The sequence below is a fragment of the Dipodomys merriami genome, unplaced genomic scaffold, assembly GCF_024711535.1.
Source record: "Dipodomys merriami isolate MVZ:Mamm:240054 unplaced genomic scaffold, mDipMer1.0.p SCAF_5, whole genome shotgun sequence".
In the NCBI taxonomy this organism is placed as follows: domain Eukaryota; kingdom Metazoa; phylum Chordata; class Mammalia; order Rodentia; family Heteromyidae; genus Dipodomys; species Dipodomys merriami.
Window position 1 is genome coordinate 71,561,408 of NW_027206068.1, and position 19,059 is coordinate 71,580,466.

The 19,059-nt window shown below is 37.3% G+C and overlaps 1 protein-coding gene across 7 annotated transcripts in view; it reads right to left on the minus strand.

Moving 5' to 3' along the window:
• Positions 1-19,059, minus strand: part of Tpk1 (thiamin pyrophosphokinase 1) — a 237,047-nt gene that overhangs the window by 182,058 nt on the left and 35,930 nt on the right. For 6 of the 7 annotated variants that reach the window (XM_069996963.1, XM_069996966.1, XM_069996960.1 and 3 more), the window contains one exon: positions 15,134-15,205. In XM_069996963.1, the coding sequence (XP_069853064.1) occupies positions 15,134-15,205 (72 nt within the window). Of the gene's footprint in view, positions 1-15,125; positions 15,206-19,059 lie in introns of those variants that run through there. The other variant, XM_069996965.1, reaches the window with a different exon arrangement.

A 19,059-nucleotide genomic window follows, 5' to 3' on the forward strand; every position in this document is an offset into this window, starting at 1 on the left:
AGAATTTAGCTAAGATTTAACCATGACTGCTTTCAAATCACAATCCTCCTATCTCTGTGTCTCTTGTAGCTGCTGAGTATAGGTATTCACCACTGCACCTAGCTTATTTGTTGAGATTGCATCACCCAGATCCTCACCCCTGCCCCACCCCCGCTTCCTAGACAATGTTCCTGAGCTCTTTTGCTTAAAACTAGTGCTCTACTACTTTGAGTCACAGCACCACTTCTGATTTTGCTTTTGTTTTTGTTTTTCTGATGGTTAATTGGAGATAAGAGTCTCATGCCCAGGATGGCTTTGAACCATGATTCCTCAGATCTCAGCCTCCTGAAAAGCTAGGATTACAGACATGAGCCACCAGTGCCTGGCTTTAATTTAGTTTTTGAGACAGAGACTCCCCAGTGTAGGTCAGGATGGCCTTAACTTATGGTCCTCCTGTTTCAGCTTCTGGAATGCTGGAATTACAAATATTTGCCATACTACTTCTGGATTCTTTTATTTTTAGGCATAGCTTTTTATTTACTTAACAAGTGTAACCATAAGAACCTCATACAGCAATCCATTTTTGTTTTGTCTTTTGCCAGTGAGAATGCAGAATTTTTTAATGTCGTATTTGGAATATTTTTATTTACTGTTGTGAATACTCTCTCACCCTCTTTCTGTGTTCAGAGCTTGATGTTAACATGAAAGGCAAGACTTAATTTTTTTATTTGTTACTGTCCAAGTTTTAAATCTTTTTATTTAACATTTATAGCAGCTGCTGCTTTGTGAACATGCCTTCAGATACTGAGAAGCTCTGTAATGCTACCCAACATAAAGTTTGTTGAAAGAGAATGAAAACTTATTTATCAGGTGACAGATTTAGGAAGCTGGGCAGAACTGTCAGATGTTGCCATATTTTCGTGTACTTTGCTCTTCTTAGTATTTATTATTTTTACTCTCAAAGCAAAGTATAACTTTAGTTTACTTTAATGAGAGCATTCTTTTTAAAAATATTTTTTAAGCTCTCCCTGGAAGAGCATGTCAAGCATTCATTATGCGCATTCAATTTTTAATGAGGGGAATAATTTTCTGAGGAACTTTATCTCCTTGATTTAAGGCATGCCAACAATATATTTCATGGAAAGAAATATCCTTAGGTTCCTTCCTCCCTGAATCCTTAAGCCCCTGAGGTATGGTTGTGAATTCATGACATTTCAAAATGTTCATTAAATTAGGAAATGAACGAGCCATGAGCTGGGAGTTTGCAGTTCACTGGGATTACAGACAATCAGAGGAGATCCCTCCACCGGAGGTGTTTCCATACTGGTAGTAGGTAGTGTTGTTCCGTTTGCAAGAATTTATGCAACATCTGGCGGGAAGCTTAAAACAGGAGGCTCAAACATGAGCTTGAGAGGTGGGTAAGAGGCCTGAACCCTTGAGGCTGCTTAACCTAAACTGCAAAGGAGAGCTGTGTGCCTGCTGCACTTTTCCAGGCAGGGGCTAGGCATACACGTGGAGTTCAAAAAGGGCCTTCCGGGATCAGCTCGGTGTGGGTGCCCTGATCAGGGTTTGTCTGGAAAACTGCTGCCGGCTAAATTCTCCCATCATAAATTACAAGGTGGTCAGAAATTATACTTCATAAAGAAAACCACCAGGCCTGCTGGGATGGAGAATTCTTGAAGGTTTTGACGTGGATGTGGAAGAGAACAGCTGTTCCCACACTGAGGAGTCCAGATGCAGGCCGGCCAGTGTTACAAAGGGTGTTTCAGGAGCATATTTGCCCCCTTACACTTCACGGTGTGGAAGGAAGTAGGAAGTATGCCACTGTGACTATGAAGAGAGGTAGAACTATAATGAGGAATTGAGTCATGGGGAGAATATTAGAAGCAATCTTCTAACCTGGACTTCTCCATCACATTTGAACAATGGAACAGCCTTAGGTCACAATCACTCAAGCAAATTAGTGTTTCTCCTTTGTGGAGCAGCCAGAGAAAGAGCTGTGTGGCAACTGCTGTGGACAGGATGCTGAGGCACTCTGAAGGGCACTGACACTGTATGCATACCTTACAGGTGTTTTCATGTAGGTATATTGAATAGCAGTCAAGGTTTTGTGCTTGCTTTCTTATATTATTTTAATCAATCTAACTTTGTGACTTTTATTCACAAGAACATGACCCTTCCATTTACCCAGTTTCAGTTTGAAGAGGGAAGTCTGCTAAAGTAACTTTGTTAAGCTTATAAACACATGATAATACTCATTGACCTGTTCTAACCTATTTCAATAAGTAATGAAGATAATTGGATTAATCAAATTTACTAATGGTTCATCATTTCTGAGGATAAGGAATACAAACGGTTTTCTTTACAAAGACAGGCTGAGTGAGGATGCTGGACTCTTACATAACTTATGGAGATATTTCCCAATGTATGAGATATTGAAATGTGAAAAGTAAGAAACTAAAAGTCTTTTGGGACAATTAGTTAGGATCCAATTGAGTGTAAGATTAGGAAAGGCTTTCTCATCCAGAATTGGAAGGAACTACTCAATAGATATATTGGACTATATAAAAGTTAATTAATTTTCTGTAGCATAAAATATAAAATATTAGAAAAAAATCAAAAGATGTAGAATCATAGATGTTAATGGGCAACAGGTGAGTGATTATTCACTATAGTGTGAGATAACTTTTATGATTAAATAAAAAAGCCAAAGTGACCCCCCCAATTTATTTGATGGTATAAATAATTCAGTTGAACCATAAATATATGAAGAAATGCCTAAATTCACTGTCATTGTACAAATATATGTTAAAGTAACAAGGAGGTATCATTTTCTGCCTTTTAGACTGACAAAAATGAGAGAGATCAACATTGCTGTTAGAAGCACAGGGAACAGGCTAATGGGGTTCGGTTACTAGGGATGGGGCTGTTAGGCTCTTTGTTTGGACTTTAATCTCATAACTGTTTTTATTATTAAGAATATACATTTTACAGTCCTATAATTCCAGTGATTACAGCTGCCTCTGTCATAGAAATATGAGTCAGAATGGGAAGAAAACACACTAATGTACATATACATGTATGAATAAATGATATTCACATATATGCAATCAATCACACAGCACCCCTAATAGAGGCAGAGATTAGAAAACAAAGCAAATGCTTATCCATTATTGAGTAATACATACATTGTATCTGAGTCACAGAATATATGTCATTTCAAAAGCAGAATTAGAGTTATGCTCTTTGTTTTGGAATTTAGGTAGGCTATTATTGGGGGAAGCCAGTATGCAAAGGTTGGTTTTTCTAAAATGAAGCCAAAATAAGCCTGCAGATGCATATTTGTATGTATATGTATGAACATTTATATGTGCATATGTAAGTAGGGAGCAGCATACATTGGGGATGTTTCTTGTCTAGGCTGAGTGGAAGGAAATATGATATTATCTGCGAGCACAGGGCTGAGAGAGCAAGCAAAGAGAGTGCCAAAACTGCAGAGGATACCAAGAACTGCATAATGAAAGTTTGGGGACATTTATATAAACTGTATTTAAGTAGCTAAAAATTAAATTGAAGAAAATTAAGAACAGCAGTAGAAAGGGACAGAGTGGATAATACCTGCAGGAGGAATTGGCCATTGACAATTTTCTTTGGCTAGTAGTTACAGGCAGAGTTGTAATTATGAAAAACACACATTTGACAACTAAGGGAATGATAACAATGAAATGGTTTTTGCTAGTCTCTTATTTTTTGGCCAAGTTAATGAACAATTTTCTACTGCATCCATATGTATTACTCTACATCTTCAATTCATTTGAGAAAAAAATTCAGAAAGGGATGACATTGACCAAGATGCATTGTATTTAACTGACTTGTTGAATCAGAACTCCTTTGTACAACTACTTAGAGATAATAATGAAAACATTAACTTAAAAAGAAATAGTTTCTGTACACATTCAATTATAACCTCAATCAACAAATGGATAATAATGCTATTTATGTATGATGCATGTAGACATTGTCCATGACATTGCCCATTGCCAATTACACAGAGGTGGCATATGCAATTTGGCCAAGCTAGATTAAATGAAGCTTCCAAGAGGTAAAACAAACAAGAGAGTAAGACAGCAAGAAAAGAAGTATAGAATTGAAAAGGTGTCTGTGTCAGATGCCTTAGCAAAAAAAAAATCAGCTAAGCAATAGATTGGAACTGAGCAGATTGCTGCGTGTTACTAAGTTTAACACTCCATCAGGTGACCACTAAAGGGAAAAGGAAAAGGAAAGAATCCTTAAGCTCTTTCATTTCATGGCTTCTGTGAGTTGGGAACTGAGGAACCACATCCTGCAGGTGGTTCTACCCTATGATGTGTTCTGAAGTGGCTGTGAGGGTGTTGGCTGGCCAGAAGTCACTGAATGACTGCCAAGCCTGCACACCCCCCTCCAGGTGGCCCGCATGGACAGCTTTTATCCCCATGAAGAACCGGTGAGTCCTATACCACATGGCAACTGCCTTTCACTGGCATTAGTGATGCAAGAATGGGCCTAAGAAGTACAGATTCCATAGTGTCTTTTAAAGACCTGGTTGCAGGAGTCGCATACAAAATGATCTTCAAACTGTGTGATACTATGTCAGAAGTGAGTTCCTAAGGGTAGCCCACTTTCCAGGGGAGGGAAGTTAAGACTCTGCCTTTTGAAACACCAAGGGAAAAAGAGCATCATGGGGATTTTGAGGGTATTTGTAATAACAACGTCTACAAACAATTAAAAACAAACAACAACAACAAAAACTTGAAAAATGGTTTAGGCTGGTGCCAGGGACTCACACCTACAATCCTAGCTACTCAAAGAGGCTGAGACCTGAGGATCATTGTTTGAAGCCATACTGGGCAGGAAAGTCTGTGAGACTCTTATCTGTAATAAACTATACAGAAAAAGCCAGAAGTGGCACTGTGGCTCAAGTGGTAAAGTGTTAGCCTTGAGCAAAAGAAACTCAGGGATAGTCCCCAGGCCCTGAGTTCAAGCCCCAGGACTGGCAAAAAAAAAAAAAAAGATGAAGATGATTTCAAATGTTTAATAGAGACTTACACAGAAATATATTTAAACTGGGGCTGGGAAGGTGGCTTAGTGGTAAAGTGCTTGCCTTACATGCATGAGGCCCTGGGTTCAATTCCTCAGCACCACATAAACAGAAAAAGCCAGAAGTGGTACTTGGCTCAAGTGATAGAGTGCTAGCCTTGACCTAAAGAGCTGAGGGCCAGCGCCCAGGACCAGAATTCAGGACCCACAACCAACAAAATATATTCTATTCGTTTAAACAAATATAGCATTTTAGTTTGGCATCTTTCTGTTTACTTTTTAAGATCGTAAATTCACTTGTGATGAACTCTCACATCCTTTTATTTCTTTAAATTTAAATTTCGTTTCCTCTTTCTAACATGATAAACTCAGTCTATTTCACAGCAGTACCACAATTATTTCCCTGCTGTTATTAGCAGTGATTTATACTCCAGTGAATGTGAAGATCCCTTAGTGTAGTGTATCATAATTACCTGCTAGAGAAACCCCAGGAAATAGACTGAAATTTATACTAAATACACCATTGTAAATAGGATGTGCTAAGTAATCACAAAGAAACAAGTCCCGCTTGGGCTTGTAACTAGTTTTGTTATATGTTCAATAATGTTCAACCAATGAAAGATCCTACTAGTGATGACAGACACATCTTAAATATTGCATTCCAGATGATTTTTTAATACAACCAAATACAATACAATCTAAAAACATGTTTATCTTCCCCTGTCTCCTCTTTTGAAATCCCAAGAACTTCTTGAAGGCAAACCACACTACTGAGCAAGTCAAAACACACCTGTGCTACTTTCTAAAGAGAGAAGTGGAAGAGAAACCTGTATTTTGGATACACTGATCTTCTAAATAATATCTCATAAACACTTTTCTTTCATGGCAGACTCATAATTTCAAAAGCTAAATATTAGGGGGGTGAGTCTGTTAGATCTCCATTAACTTTTATAAGTTTGAGTTGTGTTTTACACATTTACCATTATATGTAGGATACAGCCAGTGCAAGGAGGAAAGTCCATGAAGTCCATGAGACTCTTATCTCCAATAAACCACCAGAAAACTGGAAGTGGAGCTGTGGCTCAAAGTGGTGGAGTGCTAGCCTTGAGCAAAAAATCTCAGAGACAGCATCCAGGCCCTGAGTTCAAGACTTACAGGCAAAAGAGAACACACACACACACACACACACACACACACACACACACACACACACACACACACACACACACACACACACACACACACACACACACACACACACACACACACACACACACACACAGAGTCTAGTACAATGTCTTCGCCCTGAGTTCAAGACTTACAGGCAAAAGAGACACACACACACACACACACACACACACACACACACACACACACACACACACACACACACACACACACACACACACACACACACACACACACACACACACACACACACAGAGTCTAGTACAATGTCTTCTGTACATATTGGGAAACCCATATCCCGGGTTACAATACTGGTTGATTCTGATTGGATTCAAAGATTCCAAAGGATAGTTGGATGTCTACCAGTAACTGATTGGAGACACAGAGGACTAAGGTAAGATCAAGAGTGCCTATAAGATCCCAGGCTCATAAAGGAGGAGGTCTTCTGAGATTGTGCTCCTTTGCAGAGAAGACAGGGTAGCAGAGGAGAAAGAGGCCTTATCACGAGCGTGCTTGTGTGTACAGAGGACATATACAGTGGAACTGGGCCAGTCTCCCATTGGACTGCAATTTTGTAAGAACATGGCCTATGTCTTCCTTACTGTGTTGTCTCCAGACTGCTCAACACAGTACATGCTCCAAAATCACTGAATAGAGAAGTAACTGCAAACATGAAAAAATGTAATACTGTGAAGCTTGGTACCTGAAAAATGACTCTCTTTTAGCATATCAAGTAAAAACTAGTTCATATAAACTACAATGAAAATAAGACGCGGAATTTATAAATGCACTTCAAATATGAAGTTCTTCAGATTTTAGCATAAATTCCCGTAAGGTCCTAAGCTATTGTGGTTATTAAGCAAAACACATAAGACATAAGATTATAAAATTCCATAAACAAGATTCTATATACAGATCTGTGACTGTGGGAAATGATGGTTGGAAGCTAGCTACTTCATTTGAGACTCATTCACTTCACTTATTCTAAAATAAAAGGTTACAAATATTCCCACTCAGTTATTGTTTTTATGGCTTTCAAATGTTTGCTTTATATTTGTTCTGACAAAACACTTAATAGAAAAGAGATTTAGACTCCTGGCAATGTTCCTTAACAAATAAGCTTTGGAATGTATAATCTGCTAGATAAGAAAACATTTAGTGTGAGGTTAAAAGCTATGGCTAGGGAGAACGTCCACCGTGGCCTCAGCACATATGTGGATGAGGAGTCCACCCCACATCCTATAAATCTGTGTATTTCTATGAACCACTTGGCTTTTGAGAAAGCCTCTCATCCTCTTGGGTAAAAGGAGGGGCAGCACAGGAAGTGGCCACTAACCACTGACATTTGGGAGCAGAGAGCCCTGGCTTCAGTTGTGTGCTTCAATAGGCTCAATGGAAAACAAGAATCGTGCAATAATTAACCAACAGGACCTCAGTGAGGCCACACTCCACCTTGTCAGCAGAGCGATGGACACTCAACACAGAGGGGCGGATGGGGCCATTTTTCATATGGCAGCGATTACTCATGTCCTAAGGACCAAATGCATTTCCCAGCACACATGAACATGTGTATGCATACCTGTGGGTGTTTCAAGAAACAATATTCATCCTAAGTGTGCATGACATTGCATTTTTTATCTCCAATTTCATTTTATTATAAATACTAGCATCACCCCTATTAAACTGATTTTGTGACTCATTAATAAATTATAACATGTAGCTCCAAGACAGAGTCCAGAAAACACATTAATAGTTGTAACTAAGATGTCATATACATCTATATGAACACACAAGTACTTAAAGATAGTAATTAAAATATACAGATTTAAAAATATTTAAATATGTTTATATATTTCTAAACTGCATATAAGTACATATATGTATTTTCCAAACTGTGATCCTTGAGTCTTTTCTGTGGTTTTGCTATAAATTCACTTCAGTTTAATAAAGAAATCAAATATAGCCAGAGTACTATGAAATTGAAATTAATATATTGAAAATTGGCTACACATGGTTAATACTTATAGAAACAAATTAAAAGAATAAGTGCTTGATAGTTATAATCAGCTTTATAATAATTACCCATACAAAATTATATTGATATCAATTAAGAAAGAGCCAGAAAAAATGTTAATATATTTGCAAATATGTGCAAGAGCATATGTCAACAGTTTCTGCCAGAGGATAAACTAACACAAAAAAAGACATATAAGATATATCAAAAGGCAGAGAGAAGGAAAGGAAGGAGAGAAGGAAAAGAAAAAAGAAGATTAACCAATCTTGCCAGCACCATTTACTGAAGAGGCTGTCTTTCTTCCATTCTATTTTTTTTAGCTCCTTACTGAAGATTAGATGGCTATAGGTCTGTGGGTTCATTTCTGGGTTTTCAGTTCAATTCTGGGTTTTCAATTTTATCCCATTTGTCCTGAGGTCTGTTATTGTGCCAGTACCAAGCTATTTTGATTACTATGGCTTTGTAGTAGAGTTTGAAATTTGGTATTGATATTCCTCCAGCACTGTTCTTTCTGTTAAGGATTATTTTTGCTATTCGGGGTCTTTTATTGTTCCATATGAATTTTTGGATTGCCTCTTCTATTTCCTTGAAGAATGAGGTTGGAATATTGATAGATATTGCATTGAATTTGTAGATAGCCTTGGGAAGTATTGCCATTTTCATGATGTTGATCCTTCCAATCCAGGAGCATGGGAGTTTTTGCCAATTTCTAAGTTCTGTTTTGATTTCCTTTTTCAGGTTTTTAAAGTTTTCATCATAGAGGTCCTTCACTTCTTTGGTTAAGTTAATTCCTAGGTATTTTATCTTTTGTGGGGCTATTATGAATGGAGTTGCTTTCCTGATTTCAGCCATGCTTTTCTCATTGTTGGCATACAGAAAAGCCATTGATTTTTGAGTGTTAATTTTATACCCTGCTACTTTGCCAAAGTTTTGAATCAGGTTGAGTAATTTGGGAGTGGAGTCTGTGGGATTTGAGACAAGCAGACACAGTCAGATAAGTTGATGTTAGGGGCAAAATGAACCCCAAGATAAGGACTCAAGTGGTTTTTCTTTCTTGTAATTGTTTCTAACATATTTATAAGATGATTTCTTTGTTGCTTGTATGTCTCTCGCCCACGGTATAAACTCTGTTTTCACTGTATTTGGTGTTGGTATAATTTGTGGTGGGGAAGGGACAAAACAAATTGTTTAAACAGGGATACAGGTGGACCCATTGCAACAATGAGATGTACAAGACATTATGTCGAAAACTGAACTTTACAACTTTGGCCTGGGGTGGGGGGATGGGAGGGTAGGGATGATAAGGGGAAACAAAGGAGGAGGCAACAATGCTTGATAAGATATGTACTCATTACCTTGCTCACGTAATTGTAATCCCTCTTTACGGTATTTTCACAATAAAAAAATTATTAATAAAAAAAAGAAAGAGAAAAAAAAAAGAGACTACACTGAGGCAGAAGATGGGCCAAAACGGGATGAGACTGGAGAAGCGAGTATGGCAATGAAGGCACTTGGTGCAGCGATGCCTGGAGAGCTCTCTGGATGGCATCCTCTTTTTCAGTACAACAGTGACAATGTCTTAGGAATGGGTCTGTCTCACTGTGTACCAAGTGCCTGCAGGGTTATAGAAACCAGATCGCAGTTTTCAGTCAAACTATCTGTTGACTACCCAGAGGAAGGAGGGTGTCTAAGATGTGGGAGCAGTAGCTTTTACACAGACATATTATGTTACAAATACATACCTGCCTGTAAAGTCTTTAACTTTTTAAAGGCTTTAAAGCCAAGGTGTATACACACACACACACACACACACACACACACACACACACACACACACACACACACACACACACACACACACACACACACACACACACACACACACACGTCTGCAAAGTAATAAATATTTCCTTCTCTCAAACAGACAATGAACCTTTACTCCAATCACAGCTGCCAAGCAAAATGTACAGTGAAGACACTGATTATGATACATTGGTGAAGATCTGATTGCTAATGAATAACACACCATCAATTTTCCTAACCGCAGGACCACTAGCAGACTTGGTAACTCTTAATATGAGTGAGAAAAGAGAATCAAAGTAAATATGTAATTCAGCTGCTAGAAAAGATAGGGAAGATGCAGAAGGGAATTATCATAAAATAAATGCCATTACTTAAATTAACAGTAGTAGCAATGAAGAAACAAATGTATGTTTTCTCACCTATGTGGAAGCTAGACCTAAAATACAACTAGACATTATAATTTATACAAGACTCTAGGCATTCACACCATCACACTAAAGGAGGATAGTCTTAGGAAAGGAACTCAAAGACCTAACTCCTCTGAACATTTAAAATACTATTTAAGGAAATAAACTCCAGGAAATGCAAACATGCTTTTTTGTTGTTTTGTTTTTATTGGCAGTGGTGTTTGCTTGTCTTTCTTTTGTGGGGGGCAGAAATGGAGGAAGGAAGAGAGAACAAATACAAAAAAATGTATTCAGTATACATTGTGGGAAAATAAATGTGAAACTTATCAGCAGGGATGGTAGGGGGGAAATGAGGAAAAGTGGAGGAAAGGTGATATTATTCCAAAAGAATTGTACTTATTACCTAACTTATGAAATGGTAACCCTTGTGTATAACATCTTAATAGTAATAATAAAACTATATTTTTTAAAAAGTAGTTAGTAACCAATGTACTATGAAAATCAACACAGGATAAATATGTGAATGAACTGATCAAAGAAATCAGCAGATAGCATAGGTATCAAATAACAGGAGGAAGACAAAAAGAAATGTACTAGCCAGACAGAGAGTTATAATATTGTAATATTGTGGGTAGAACAGTCTTCCAAGAGATTCTCAGCTAAAGTAGAAGTACTTTGAGTAGTAAAAATAGATTACAAAAGGTCAACAAGCTATGTTCTATAGTCCAGGTTCAATGCTGCTCTTATATTATTATTTTTGGAACACAACCCTGTCAGTTATTTAGTGTGCTTTCTATGGCTGCTTTTGTATAACAGTAGAGCTGAAAAGTTACCACAGAGCCACATGGCCCACAGAGGGACAAATACCTACATTTTTTTCTTTCACAAGAAAAGTCAACACACAAAGCTGGGGTGCTAGTGGCTCACACCTGTAACCCTGGCTACTCTGGAGGCAGAGATCTGAGGATCCCAGTTCAAAACCAGCCTGGGTGTCTGAGACAAACAGAAAAGGTCAGATATGTTGATGTTAGGTGAAATGAACCCCAAGATAAGGACTCAAATTTTTTTTCTTTTTTGCTATTGTTTCTAACATATTTATAAGAGGATTTCTTTGTTGCTTTGTATGTCCCTCCCCCACGATATAACCCCTGCTTTCACTGTATTTGATGTTGGTATAATTTGTGGAGGGGAAGGGAAAAATCAAAGCGTTTAAATAGGGATACTGGTGGACCCATTGCAACAATAAGATGTACAAGTTGTTATGTAGAAAAATGAACTTTACAACTTTGGGGGGGGGAGGAAGGGATATGGGTGGGGCGGCGGGATATGGGAAGGCATAGGAAGGGGAAACAAAGGAGGAGGCAACAATGCTTGATAAGAAATGTACTCATTATCTCCTCTGTATGGTATTTTCATAATAAAAAATAAAAAATAAATTTTAAAAACCAGCCTGGGAAGGAAAGCTTATGAGACTCTATTTATCTCAGAAAGAAGGAAGGAAGGAAGGAAGGAAGGAAGGAAGGAAGGAAGGAAGGAAGGAAGGAAGGAAGGAAGGAAGGTAGGAAGGAAGGAAGGAAGGAAAAGAAGGAAGGAAGGGGAACTGTGGTTCAAGTGGTATAGTACTAGCCTTGAACAAAGAACCTCAAGGACAGCATACAGGCCCTGAGTTCAAGCCCTCTACCCACCCCTTTAGTAAGCATATATATATATGGCACATTCTACTCAAGCACACAGTTTTGGCCCAACTGCATTGAGTTTAAATCTCTAGTTGACCCATTTACTGCATGCATGAATGTGAATAAATTATTAAAATTCTCAGTGTGTCAGATTACTCTTCTCTACAATGTGAGTAATAAAAGTCTGTTGTACAGCTTTCAAAAAGGACACTTAAATAATCCTGAATGAATAAGTTCATATGTAAGAGATAATTACAATGGAGTAATTATTGAAAATAAATGCTATTATGATAATAGTTATTGACAAGAAACAAGAAAATTTAAAGGAAGAGATATTAGTAAATGTGACCAAAAAGTCAAAGGGATGCCATCTCATTTAAGTACATCCATAGGAAAAAGGTAACGTCAGACTTCTTAAATCTATCCAGAACGGTTAAATATTCTAAAGAAACAGGCCCTCATCTTGGAGAAGGGAATGCTACAATATGTCTCCAATCTTTTATGGACAATAAGTATTTCATTCTATGCTATCAATATATGAAAGATCATAGTCATTTAAATAATCTGTTTGTAGACTACAGCTCCCCCTCACACACATATTTCTGTGTGACTGAAAGAAATCTTTTCCACCAGCCTTATTTACAGAAACTACAGCTTGTACATAATGATTTCGTTCAGTGGACTTGAACCAAGTATGCAAATTGCTCATCAAAGCTATGGTTCTTTTAAATGTGTTCAAAGTATAAGTTGTGCAAAGCACAAAAGACAGAAAAGGGCACAAGTGTGTTAACTCAGTGGCTCAATAAAACTGTGATAAGTCTAACTACCATGTTACAGAATTGTTAAGCTAATAACTAAGCTAATCATTATTCCAACAGATGCCTTGAAGATCAGCTTGTCTATCCTGCAGCCTGACATTTTTCCAGCTGAGGTGATGTGGCAGCTCTTTGTCTAGATATATTTAAATAGAAAATGTATGTGATATTCTACCTATCCATGCAGTCAGAGGCAATGAATCCTTAAAAGCCACATTCATGAAAAACACTTAGACAGCGAGGTGTCACTGTTTGACCTCTATCTCTACCAAAGAGTTCCCATTGTGCAGTTCTATTGACTATGTTCAAAAATAGAATCTTTCCTCTCAGCAACTCTCCTGCTAGCTTTAACAAGTGTCTCACGCTATAGCACCCCATGTTACCCCATTCAGTCTGTTCCAAACATCACCAGCAAATTCAAACCATGTGAAGAATGCACACTGGACTTAAAAGCAAACTTCCTTCCTCTACTGGTGGTGGAGGTAGTGGGGGAGGAGGCACTCTGGGGCCTGAACTCAGGGCCCAGACTTTGTCCTCATGCTTCACTACTTGAGCTACAGATCCACTCTGGCCTTTTTGTGGTTAACTGAAGGTAAGAATCTCAGAAAATGTTTTTGTATAGGCTGGATTTGAACTATGTTCCTCAGATCAGTCTCTTAAGTTGCTAGGATTATAAACTTGAGCCACCAGTACCTGGCATGTCAGACATCTTCCTAGAAATGAATCAGGGTATGCTGCCTATAAGCTGGTATGATCTCAGGATGGCTACCAAGGGCAAAAAAATGCTCACAAAGAATTTAACCAGCCTAAGGAAAATAACTTTGTATTCAAGGGAAAACTGACTCACTCTAGATAAACACCTTATTTCATAGAATCTGGTCATCTGTTTACATTCTAGTTAGCATTCTGAGCACTGTCCTGGGGAATATATGGAAAAGACAGGAGAAGGCTGTGAGCTCACCCAGTGTTGATTTAAGAGACCACACTCCCAGAAACATGATACATGGCAGATCTACACGAACCTTGTTGCACCGATCTATCTTTAATTTTATGTAGCTCTCAGACTACTTGTACTAAGTCTAAAGTAGTATGATAACCTTATAGGCAGAAACAAACTGAGCCCTTCAAGAATGGATCCTCTATGATTTTCCTTTATAACAAACTATCAAGAAAACTGCTTACTGAATGGAAAGGTCTAACTCACATACAGACGAACACACAGAAACAATTTTGAGAGCCATATCCATCCTCAAATTCCAATGATCTCTGACATTTACAGTGAAGTTCGACACTAGCTACACTTCCTTTTATCTCTATCATCTTATCTATATTGCATTTTATAATCCCTAGATTTAAACAGAATTGATCTAATCCCCACTATTTCTCAAATTTCCTAGTCCATTTTCACATATGTAACTTGAGTAGTATAACTGCATTTACCCATTTTCCTCTTTCCACTCATTACTTTGGAAGCAGAGTCTCATGGATTTTTCTGCTTGGTATAACCTTAAAGTGGGATGTTCTTCTAGACCTCAGCACCTGACTAGCTAGGAGTACAGGTGTGAACCACAGTTAGTCCACTCAGAAATACTGGGTTTCAAAACACCAAATGACAGTAATATTTTTAGCCTAGAGTTAATCCTATAAAAGTCAAAAATATTTAAATATTTAACAAGGTCTGCTTCTTACATAGAACATTGCATTCTTACATGAAACATCCCAGAAGTATTAATTCCATGAAATTATATTATTTTTAACCATATTTTCGGCACAAACATTACAAGAACATAATAAGGAAATACCTTGTTTTTCTAATTTCATGTCTGATTGCTTTACATGTAGTCTACTATTGGAAGGTAAGACAAGCGTGCATGTAGATGCTTTATACTGACACTGGTGCCAAAATATTTATAGCAGAACAAATTCTTGTAGGTAATTCAGAATTAATACCTATGCAGTAGTTCTGAAATACTGTATTTAATCCTTGGAAATCACATACAGACCCAGATTAACAGAGAAGTCATAGTGAATTATTTTGATAATTCAATAACTGGGTCATCTAATTTTGATCCCTTTTTTTTTTGCTCTTTCAGTCAGTTTCCAGGGTACTTAACATTTATGTTATTCACTCCCAAACTGTAAAATAGTAAAGAAACATAATGGCTACCTGTTTACCTTTTTTCCAAAGGTGACGAAAACATTTGTCCAGAGGCTGATTAAGAATCACAAGGCAATACTTCAAATTTCCTATGGAAAAAAATTAAATTAGTGTTTGGGTTTATAACCTTGTAGTCCAGATTCTCAATACACACAGAGCTAAATTGAAAGCAGTTACCTTCTATACCTTCATTTAAAAGATCTTATATATTAACAAGACCTACTTTGCTGTGTGTGTTTATTTCTGTGCTTCTGAGAAATTTATTATGAAAACAATTCATCACAAAAATTTAGGTGAAACTTTCATAGCAGGTGAAGGGTGCTTGACATAAATTTTAGCCACTTATATTCATAACTACTTTTACATCTGGATTTCATTATTCCAACTTAACATCACTTACCAAGTGGTGTTGACTTAAAGGTATGTATTTTCACATTTACTCTCTCTTGTTATCTTTCTCATTCTTTCTATCTATCTCCATCCATCCTTGAACTACAACTCAGTGCAAAACCCTTAAAAGCCTCTTAGATCTTTCTTTTTGTGATTTTTTAAATTCCACGTTCTTAAATAATTCTCTGAAAACTAAAAAAAAATATGAGGGAAAATTACTTCCCAAGCAATTGTTCCACTCTTTTGTAATGAGCTTTAAATAGTAGAGAGCAAGATATAATCCAGCTGATAAAAATCTGTCATTAAGTTCAGTTTAAGAACTCTTCATTTCTTTCATGAAAAATAAATGTTTGTTTGGTGATAAGGCCAATTAATTGTTTGTAAAGCAATCTCACTATTAGACATAGAAGAAGATAAAGAAATGTAAAGAATATGCCATCATCCAGAGCTAACATTATTCAGTGTCAATAGTGTCTTAGGTAATATAAGTACAGACAGCAATAAGATTACAGGCTACATTTGAGGTAATAAAATTCAGGAAAACAAGAATATGATGGGTGCCAGATAAACAGATCAATGGGAGGCAGGAGTTCAAAGGGTAGGATATCAATAAAGACTGATGTCATGTCCAAAACCTTTGTGAGATGTAGACTTCTGAACTTCTTACAAAGAAAATGAAGCCTGAAAGAATAAAGTTAAGGACATAACAGACAATGAAAATAGCTCACAGGGGGCTGCTGTCATTTAGCCATTAGGGTAAGTTAAAGGACAAGTCTAGAAAGCAAGGCCCTTTAACACTAACATAGCAAATCTTAAACAAAGTCTTTGAGAAATACCATGGAAGTGAAGTCAACATGCCCAGAAAGTATGCAACAGTGGTGCAGGAATGACCAGCAAAGTACTTTAAGGACATCTGGAAGCTCCCATGTAGAAACAGTTGCTGAAGGTAAAAGAGGAGACTAACTACAGATTTGCTTCAGTGAAAGGACAGAAGGAGGAAAGAACAAAGAAGGAAGGTGAAGTCAATGAGCCACCAAATGGACAAAGGAAAGCCAGAAAGGTCAAATAACTATGAGAATTTCTAAGAATGTGCTGTCAATAGCAGAGTGCTACAGAGAAGCCAAGAAGACTGAACAGTGAAAAGAACCATAAAATAGAGGTGGAAATCTGAAAGAAAAATATGAAAATACACAAACTATACTCAAGGTACTAGAGACTGAAGGGTTAGTAAACAGCAGATTAAGAAGCAGATACAGACACCTATTCTTAAGAAGTAAAAATACAGAAACATTCTTACATTTTAAATAGGGAAGAAAAAATAAAAGAAAGGGAAAATAGCTACTTAATTCTGTTACAAAAAGTTTTCAAGGGCTGGGAAGGTGGCTCAGTGGTAGAGCCCTTGCCTTGTATTCATGATGCCCTGGGTTCCATTCCTCAGCACCACATAAGCAGAAAAAAAAAGCCAGAGTGGCACTGTGGCTCAAGTGGTAGAGCGCTAGCCTTGAGCTGAAGAGCTGAGGGACAGCGCCCAGGCCCAGAGTTCAGGCACCATGACCAGACCCCCCCCCCCCGACCCCGCCAAAAGTTTTCAAGCCAGGCACAAATGGCTCACACCTATAATTCTAGCTAATCAGGAGGCTGAGATCTGAGGATTGCATTTTGAAGCCCTGGTAAGAAAGTCCATGAGGCTCTTACTACAATTAATCACAGAAAAAGCCCAGACTCTGCTCATTGTAGTTGTAAACAGAGAAATGAAATTCTCATGACAGGCACACATTACTTATTACAAAGGAACTCAAACTAAGGTATGTGAAGATACATTAATAAGACAGACAAAGTATGTGGGAGGTGGGGAAAGGTGGGTGTGGGTGTGCCCACCTGGGGCTTGAATTCAGGGGCTGGACACTGTCCCGGAACTGTTAAGCTCAAGGCTAGTGTATCCTACCACTTGAGCCATGGCTCTATTTCCAGCTTTGTGGTGGTTAACTGGAGAAAGGTGTTTTATAGATTTTCCTGTCTGGACTGGTTCAAATTGTGATTCTCAGATATCAACCTCCTGAGTAACTAGGAAAGCAGGTGTGAGCCACCAGCACCCAGCCATATTTATATCTATAGGAAGTAAAAACAAATAAAGAGAAAACTTAGAGTGGAATATCAAAACTCAGAAAACAACTGCTTTAAAATAAGTAAATTAGAGTAGCTGACATTCCACAATTTCTAAAACATATTAACATGTATTTGTTGTTCAAAAGGGATTCTTTTTTGAAATTTCTACAGAAATAGAAAAGATACATATAAAACTTTTATATGTTATTTCTAGGGAATGTTGTAAAATGAAGGAGGCCTTTCCTTTTCTAGGAATGAAAACATTTACTGATTTGTTTGTTCAGCCTGGCTGGGGCATGAGTTTAAGGGATTCAGAACCTGGCTCATGACAGGTGCTCAGTAAGATGTTGATGGTAAAAAGCCAGTGACTGGGATAATCCCATGGATTTTTTGGTTTTTGTTTTCTCTTTGACAAAGACTGTGCTATCAAAGAAAGTATTCAACAATATTGTACAGAAATTTAAATGACTGAATGCAACTTTTTCCTGTTAGTAATTTTTTTAGAACTTTTGTTAGAATTTTTGTGACTCAGAGAACAAACTGATAATAGTAAAGGTAAACAATATTAGCCACATAATGATTTTGCTAAACCAATAGTTTAAGGTAATAATTAAGAAAGCATTTCAGTTTTCAAAGGCAGTATGCAGTATGAAAAAATGCATTGGTTATGATTCATTAGTGATATTACTAATCATTTAGAATTTAGCTATGTCTACATGTAATACATATGTTAGGGATACTGCTAATACATAAAGTTATTTAGGGAATAAGATCTGATAGTCTTTCCTTTTCTAATCTAGTTCCCTCTGGAATTGTCACTAGATGAAATCAGTGTATTATTTATTTTATACTCAAAGCCCTCACAGTTATTAATCCAACAGATTATAGATAAAGTGGAATCCAGAACCAATATAGTTGCTAAACAGTATAGGTATAGGAGCATCTCAGTACAGAAACTTGAACAGAATATAGTCCCACCTCACTCTCAGACGCTGACGGCTAAGGGACCATGCCTCTGGCATTAAATATTGAGGTAGTTAGAAGAGTCATTAACTATAGAAGCAAGGAAATAAATTTGTCTTATTTCAAGGGTTTCTCAAGTTGTCACATTGATGCTATTCCTGGAATACAGGAAAAGATTTAAGAAAAAGACAATGAACTACTTCCTCATTATAATTTTATAAAGAATACAAGTTTTAAAATCAATTGTCCTTAGGCAATCTCAAAGACAAATGCAGGCAAAACTGGCAGGCTGTCAGTTTTCATAGTAATAGAACCTTTTTCATTATATATAAAAATGCATGATGCACTCCATTTTAAAGAACAAGGAGAAAACAGATTAATCTTAATTCCTCGAACGTTAAGTCAAAAGTCCTTGAACTGCTTTCTCAAAGTGGCTTTAATTATAGGCAATAAAAAAAAAAAAAGAATCCCTGATCATGTGTGG